The sequence below is a fragment of the Coptis chinensis genome, chromosome 5 (assembly GCF_015680905.1).
Source record: "Coptis chinensis isolate HL-2020 chromosome 5, ASM1568090v1, whole genome shotgun sequence".
Taxonomy (NCBI): domain Eukaryota; kingdom Viridiplantae; phylum Streptophyta; class Magnoliopsida; order Ranunculales; family Ranunculaceae; genus Coptis; species Coptis chinensis.
In genome coordinates, this window is record NC_141460.1 from 59,050,416 (window position 1) to 59,058,686 (window position 8,271).

Sequence of the window (8,271 nt, forward strand, 5' to 3'; positions counted from 1 at the left end):
ACCAGAGTCCATGAGTTAGTATCCAAGATTGAGGTTACTACCGTACACGCTTTGTATATGAAGGTAGAGATACATAAGATATGAGGATATTCTACGAGGGAATAGTAAGGAACACAAGAAGCCTAAGAAGTTAGTACATGCCGTGGGAGTGGAGGATAGGAGAGACCGAGAAAGGACCGCGGCGCGAGAGAGGGGAGCCTACAGGGGGAAACACAGAAAGTAGAAAGAGGTAGAGAGCAAGCCAGAAGAGAATACAGGGAGAGAAAACCTTATCGCAAAACAGAGCTAACACCACTGAACAAACCGTTGGAAGAAATCTTGCCATTAATCAATGGACAACAGTATTATGAAGCACCGCAGAGTACACCCAGGGAAATAGAAGGAAAACCATTTTGTGCATATCACCAGGTCCGGAATCACACCACCAATGAATGCTTTGCGTTGCAATGGTTAGTAGAGAGAATGATTGAGAGAGGGAAGTTGAAGGAGTTCATCAAGGAGGTGCAGCCGGTCGAAAGAGTGCCAGCCACAGCCAAGATCTTGGGTACAATTAATGTTATTTTCAGTGGAGAAACACTGGGGAGGAATGCCCACAGAGATAAGGTGCGGAGGACAGCCAGTTTGCAGCAGATAAATGAGGTGCTGAGTAGTCCAAGGCCCGTGCTAGGGGCCGGCAAGGGAAATGATAGGATAGAGTTCACTCTGAGGGATCTGGAGTCAGTGACCTCTCCTCACGAGGATGCACTGGTGATCACAATCGTGATGGTTAATTACATGGTAAAAAGGGTCCTGATAGACTGCGGAAGCTCAATTGACTTATTTTTCAAGGGCGCAATGGAAGAAATGGGCATTGAAAGTAAGCAGATGAAGCCCCCTCAAACTAACTTGTTCGGCTTCAACGGTAGCAGGACGGAGCCGTTAGGGGAATTGGTGCTACCGGTGACTATAGGGCCGGTGACAGTTTTTACCCGTTTTATGATAGTAGATACCAACTTACAATACAGCGCGATCTTGGGTAGAAAATGGATTCACGAGATGAAGGCCATCCCATCCACTTATTATCAAGTGATCCACTTCCCGACTAATGGAGGAACATATGAGATAAGGGGTGATCAGGTCGCGGCGTAGAACATCCAACAAGTGATCGCAAAAGGCTTGGTTCGCGCCCCAGAGAAAGAGGGGTCGGAAAAGGATGACAAGTCAGCATAACAATTATAGACCATGGACGACGAGAAGGAGTTGCTCGTCGGGGCCAAGACAATGGATGAGAATGGGATCGCGGAGGAGGAGAAGTTTGTGAATGTGGGGACAAGTTTGTCAGAGGATTGGAAAGCAAAGTTGATTGCTGTGTTGACTGAGAATAACGATGTGTTTGCATGGACAATCGAGGACTTAAGCGGGCTGGATCCGAGTTCGAGTTAGCGCGCCTACCGCATTGCATATGAGGGAAGGTGCCCGACCGGTCTAGCGAAAAAATGAGAAGCGTGAAACCGTAGTATCGTAAAAGAATTCGGGATAAGGTAAAAAGAAAATTTGAAGGATGCAGGAATCATCTGCGAATGCAAGTTTACTGAATGGCTATCAAACGTGGTAGCGGTCCCTAAAAAGAATGGGAAAGTAAGGATATGCGTGGATTTTACAGATGTCAACAAGGAGTGCCCGAAAGATTGCTACCCCATGCCGCGAATAGATGAGTTGGTGGACCGAACTGCGAAATTCAAGATTTTTTCATTTATGGACGCATCGATGGGCTACAATAAGGTGGTGGTGTACAACCCTGACCAAGAGAAAATCACGTTCATAGTAGAGGGGGAAACGTATTGTTATACCAGAATGCCTTTTGGGCTAAAGAATGCTAGGGCAACATTTCAAAGAGTGGGGGAGAAGATGTTCGAAACCAAAATCAGAAAGGGAATGGAAATCTATATAGATGACATGGTAGAGAAGAGTATGACCGAGGAGGAGCATATGGCGGGGCTAAGGAAACATTCTCTATATCGCAAAGGCACAAACTGATGCTAAACCCAGAGAAGTGCACATTTGAAGTGACATCCGGAAAATTTTTGGGGTACATTGTCACATACTGCGGAATAGAAGCAAACTCGGACCAGATAAGGGCACTGTTGGAAATGCCGTCTCCATAGAATGTGAAAGAGGTGCAGAGATTGGCCTGGAGGGTCGCGGCTCTCAATAGATTCATATCAAAGTCCTCGAATAAATGCTGACCTTTGTACCTACTCTTGAGGAGGACAACTTACTTTCAGTGGACCGCTGCATGCGAAAGGGCTTTCCAGGAGTTGAAAGAGTATTTGGGAAAGGCCCCAATCTTGTCCCTCCCAGGGCAGGGGGAGAAGTTATATTTGTACTTGGGGGTATCAGAGTATGTAATCAGTTCAGTGCTGATAAAGGTAGTGGACAAGGCAAAGCGGCCGGTGTACTTCCAGAGCAAGATTATGTTAGACACCGAAACAAGATACAGTATAATTTAGAAGTTTTCCTTGGCTTTGATCTTTTCGGCGCTGAAATTGAAACTGTATTTTGATGCTCACTCGGTGGTAGTGGTAACCAACTTGCCACTGAAGCAGGCCCTGAAGGTAGAGAAATCAGGGAGAATGCTAAGTTTGTATGACATTGAGTATCAAGCCAGGACCACGGAGAAGGCACAAGACATGGCTGAATTCCTGGCCGAGGATCCCACATGGGGGGAGGAGATGATTATGGAACAGGAAGTGGACCAAAACCATGACCCCCTGGATCCTTGGGACATGCGGAACGGATAGAGAGTCTTTGCGGATGGGTCCGCTACCGATATAGGGAATGGAATTAGGGTGGTGTTGTTCACACCCGAGAATACTCGCTTGGAATTATCAATGAAGCTGGGTTTTGCTGCGTCAATCAACGAGTCCGAATATGAAGCGGTGATAGTAGGTTTGGACTTGGCCTGTGATATGGGGGTGAGAGAGTTGATAGTGTACTCAGATTCGAACTTGGTAATATGCCAGTCAACAACAGGGGGTTCGCGTCCGATGTCCAAGGATGGCAAAGTATTTGGAGGTATTACGGAGAAGGGAAGACAAATTCAAAATATCAGATTTGCTCATCTAGGTAGGGGAGAGAATAGACACACCGATGCATTGGCATATGTTGCCGCTGGTACTTCGAACCGAGGGCGATCTATTGAAGTCGGTGTCTTTTAACCGACCGAATCGTAGAGGAAAAGGGGGTATGGCTAACTACTGAGCAATAGCTGGGGTGGATGGAACCCATCAAGAGTTTTCTTTCGGGGATAGAGATAGAGGACAAGCGAGAAAGGAGAAGGATGGAACAAGTATCACAGAGGTTGTCACACCCCGAATTTCGATAAATCAGATAATATAAATGATATCCGACTCCTCGATATCCGAGATGTGACAACAACCTCAAAACCCAATCTATATCATAGCCCTAATGAATAATAACACATGCGGAAAAACTAAACAATAAAATACTCAAAACAATCACTCATCATTATGGAAACTTATGGTCAAAAGTAAGTTACAAACTTCTTCACTTAAGAATTCGGAAAAAAAAAAATTAAACGTATGTCCCAAACAAATTCCACTACATCTCTGGGAAAAATGAAACGACATCTTATTAAAAATAAATGCTAACATCAATCACGAGCATCACGCCCCCTTCTCGAACATCAGCTAACCCTGTCCAGGCTGATCGACTATGTTCATATAAGAACACACCCGATTAGCAAACATGCAAATCGGGTCAGCATTATTTTATAATGCTGGTATTAGTAGCCTTAGTAAAACCATTTAGATATACATAATATTTCATTCTTTACATGGCAGGTAGTTCCTCCACCGAGGCGCCTTAGCTTAAGGTAGTTAGTTCCTTCATAAAGGCACCTTAGCTTCTAACTAAGAGTAAATAACTTATGGCAGCCTAGTACTTACCTTTATGCATGCTCTATCACAGAGTGGGTCCTCTCTAAAGAATAATTAGTTTAACCCACTCTCCTGCAAGCAATTTGTAATAATCATAGCAAAAATGAAACTTAACTTGAAAGTTTTAAATCAATAACCACACCTGAGGGAAAATATCATGGCAGTAACCTTTATCAAGTGTCCCTAGTAACACATCGTCTCTATGTTTTACCTAGTTTTCCTGGCTACCACAATCGCTACCCAACGCCGAACATGTACATCCACATGCCTCCCCTTACATAATGAACCACTCCATGCGTAACCACCCTGAGCGGAATGCCGCACACCAGGTAACCCTCACACGAAAGGCATTATGTAAGTAATGCCACTATTCGGCATAAAAGTAATGCGCGTCTCGTTCTAAAGTTTTGCGAACGAGATAATCAAGCCACTATTCGGCTACGCCAGAAGGGCCATTCAGATTCTTGAAAACGCCGAAGAATAATCAAATTGCACACGCCACACCAGGGCAAAATGACATGAGTTGTGGTAGCTAGGTTCTAGGATTTTCGTTCGTAAATTTATTCAAATGTATATATCTATGCATCTTAAACTTTCCCTCTCTTCACGTGTCAATATTCACACAAGATCAACGTCAAATCTATATTAGATACTGACAAACAAGTTTCTGCAAGTGTCACCAACATCCTATCATCGGATTGGTCCATAAAATTCAATCTATAACATTTTAGAAAAAAAAGTCAACAGTCAACGGGTCAACAGTCAACCCAACAGTCAATGGTCCTAACCAATGGTCATCCCACCCGGTCCTCACCCAAACCCATATTTAAAAAGAGTTCAAACCCTGGTCCTAAGCGACTGGGCTAAACTGACTCAGTTTATCCCGGCCCATAAACTAATCTGGCCCAACTGGAAATTTCAAAACTAATTAGATCCCATGACATCCAATTCAAATTTTAGGGACCAGCCCACATAAACCTTTTAAACTGGCCCAAACCAAAAATTGATATGGTCCGGCCCAACTAATTAGTCCCAAGTCTAAAAAATTACACAGCGATCGGGAGCACTAGATCGCTCTCACGGTCATCCCCTTCGCAACAACAGCCACTAGTTTCCAGTCACCCCCAAAATCCTTCTTCACACCACCCCCAAAATAACTCAATGAATTTGTGTGGGTGAAAAACCCACAACTTTACTTCACCAAGCGACCGCCAAAATTTTCAGTTTTCGCAATCCCTCTCAAATCACAGATCCGACCGCCATTAATGTTCTTGGAGCTTTCAACCCCCCACAAACTCCCCACTACCACCATTCATGAAACCAACAACCCACAACACAACCAAAACAGTTCACAAAAACGAAATCACATATAAAATCCAACCCCTTAGTATCGCAAAGTAATGAATATTTCACGGGGGGGAGGTTTTTGGGGGGCTCAGCGCCTCCCTTTACAACCACCTAAAGGTTTCAACAGTCCTAACAAATAACAAATCTAATAAGTTTAAACCTTACAGAGAAGAACCATGGTTGAACAGAAATGAGCAGACATGAAAAAATGAACGAAACATGTATTCCTACAGTAAAGTCATCTCTGTGTATAGGCGAGACAATGAAACTAAACTACTCACCTCCCTGTGGTTATCGGAAAAAGAAATATCAAAACCAATCCAACGGAGAAAATCCGCCAATCCCAAACTGTCTCATTTGTGTTTTTGAAAAAACCTCCTTTCTCTTCCCATATTTTTGCTTGAGTGTCTTTGTTTGTGTTTATATATAAAATATATCCTTTCTCCGTAGACACCATATATTTAGCTCAACTTCCTATTTTACTAAATATTCTTATATCAAAACTATGGAATGTTATTTTCTATTAAAAGTACTATATCTATTAAGTTCCTTATGTGACTATCTTGTTTCCTTCTGATTTAAAACTTTTCGAAAATTAAAGATAATCTATACCCAACATTCAAAATTCAAATACTAGTTTCCTATCTTAACATTATTCGAAATTACTATTTCGTATTCCCTCATTTCTCTTTCTATCATAAGTCAAACCCACATATTAGCACGTTGACCAGAAAAATACAATCAAATACAGACATACTAAATATTGTTACGAAAAATAATGTAAATAGAAAATAGGGGCTTCTAGGAGGTACTTTCATTCTTGGATTGGGTTTTGTACCGGCGAAGTGTCAGTAGACCGTGGCCGAAATGTCTGGGACCGCAGAAGGTGAAAGAGGTGTTGGGGGAAATTCATGAAGGAGATTGTGGGAGCCATTCGGCAGGAAGGACTACTGCGCACCGGCTGCTAGCACAAGAGTACTTTTGGCCTCACATGAAGAGAGATGCAACAGAATATGCCAAGAGGTGCAAGAAATGGCAAAGCTTCGCACTGCTGATACACGCACCAACTGAACTCTTGCACCAGGTCTTTAGTCCATGGACGTTTGCTATATGGGCATTGGATATTGTCGGACCACTGCCTATGGTGAGCGGCAAAAGAAGGTTCATGCTAGCCGCAACAGATTATTTTACGAAGTGGGTTGAGGGCGTGGCTTTGCAGCAGGTGAAGGAGGAACAAGTGAGGAAGTTCCTGTGGGAAAATATCATATGCAGGTTCGGACTCCCACACACTGTCATCACAGATAACGGTACACAGTTTACAGGGGGAAAGTTAAAAGCGTTTCTCCAAGTGTTCGGAGTAAAGCAAGGGTTCTCAGCCCCCTACAATCCGTAGGGGAATGGGCAAGCAGAGTCATCGAATAAGACTATAATGAATAATCTGAAGAAAAAGTTGGAGGAGTGCAAAGGATCCTGGGCAGAGGAATTACACAGGGTGCTTTGGGCATACCGCATGACTCTGTGGACTTCTACCGGGGAATTGCCGTTCGCTATGACTTATGAAGTGGAGGCGGTGATTCCGGTGGAAATGATGGCCACGACAACCAGAACCAAAGCTATTGAAGCAGGAGTTAATGAGACAATATTAGCCGGGGTGCTGAATCATACAGAGGAAATGAGGGACACCGCGTGCCTCAGATTAGAAGAGTACCACATGAAGTTGCAGAGACAATATAACAAGCGGGTGAAGCGGCAAAAATTTAATGTTGGTGACTGTGTGCTGCGGCGGGTGACCCCAGCCACCAAGAAAGAGATAGATAGAAAGTTGGGCCCAACTGGGAGGGACCATACATCGTGGTAGAGGCTAGAACGTCCGGGACTTACAGGTTGCAGACTCCCCTGGGAGAGAGCGTCAAGCGACCATGGAACATCAGGATGTTGAAAAAGTTCCATGAGTGACCTTGTGTACAGTTTGTCAATTAAATGAAAGTTTTTTTGCTTCATGATATGTGAACATCGAGCGTTGTAATGATATTTTGAGCCCTTTAGTATGTCAATGAATATGATAGAAAATTTCATCCATCTAATTTGTGTTTATTCGTTTGAGTTTGCATTAGAATGAATACAAAACACTTGATTGATTGAATGAATGCAAAACACTTGACTGAATACACTTATGTACGAGTGTGAGCTTGCATTTTAATGAATGCAAAACTCTTGATGGATTGAATGAACGTACCTACAAGCGAGCTTCCGTTTGAAAGAAAGCAAAACACTTGATGGAATGTTCCAACACGTGAGCTTGCATTATAATGAATGAAAAACACCTAATTGATTGATTGATTGTAGAAAACTCATGTTCTTATCACTTTTTCAGGATACGGCTCTATTCTGGAACTAATACCTAAAAATACCTGTTTTAGAGCCAAAATAAGACAAAAGGACCCCAAAAGGGACCTCATGGAACAAGCGGGAAATAGTTGCAAAAAGTCAAACCGGTCAAAAGTCAACAGTCAATGATCAAAGCCATAGTGAACGGTCAAAGTGAACTCAAGGGTCCAAAAACTCATAAGCTCAGGAAACACTCCAAGACTTCAAGAATCAATGACTAAACCCGTTGTAAGAAAAGGACTAAGCATCTAAACGCTAAACCCTAGCCAAGATCATATAAGTTAGATCTAAGAAGAACAACTTCCAAACCCCATAACCCCACTATCAACACCAATAGAATGCAAAACAATTGATAAAATGCATCTACATGTAAGTTTGCATTAGAATGAATGCAAAACACTTGATTGATTGAATAAATACAAAACACTTGACTGAACACACTTACGTGTGAGCTTGGATTATAATGAATGCAAAACACTTGATTGATTGAATGAACGTACCTACAAGAGAGCTTGTGTTAGAAAGAATGCAAAACACTTGGTTGAATGTACCTACGTGTGAGCATGCATTATAATGAATGCAAAACACCTAATTTATT

General features: G+C 42.7%; 2 protein-coding genes across 2 annotated transcripts; both read left to right on the forward strand.

The window, feature by feature from the left end:
- Nucleotides 1-462: 462 nt before the first annotated feature.
- On the forward strand, nucleotides 463-1,128 carry LOC147498152 (uncharacterized). Its single transcript, XM_086563151.1, has one exon. The coding sequence runs from the start codon at nucleotides 463-465 to the stop codon at nucleotides 1,126-1,128; it is 666 nt and encodes a 221-aa protein (XP_086419277.1).
- A 5,586-nt stretch (nucleotides 1,129-6,714) lies between these two features.
- LOC147498153 (uncharacterized) lies at nucleotides 6,715-7,143 on the forward strand. Its single transcript, XM_086563152.1, has one exon. It carries the CDS (start codon nucleotides 6,715-6,717, stop codon nucleotides 7,141-7,143), a length of 429 nt encoding a protein of 142 aa, XP_086419278.1.
- Nucleotides 7,144-8,271: the final 1,128 nt, after the last annotated feature.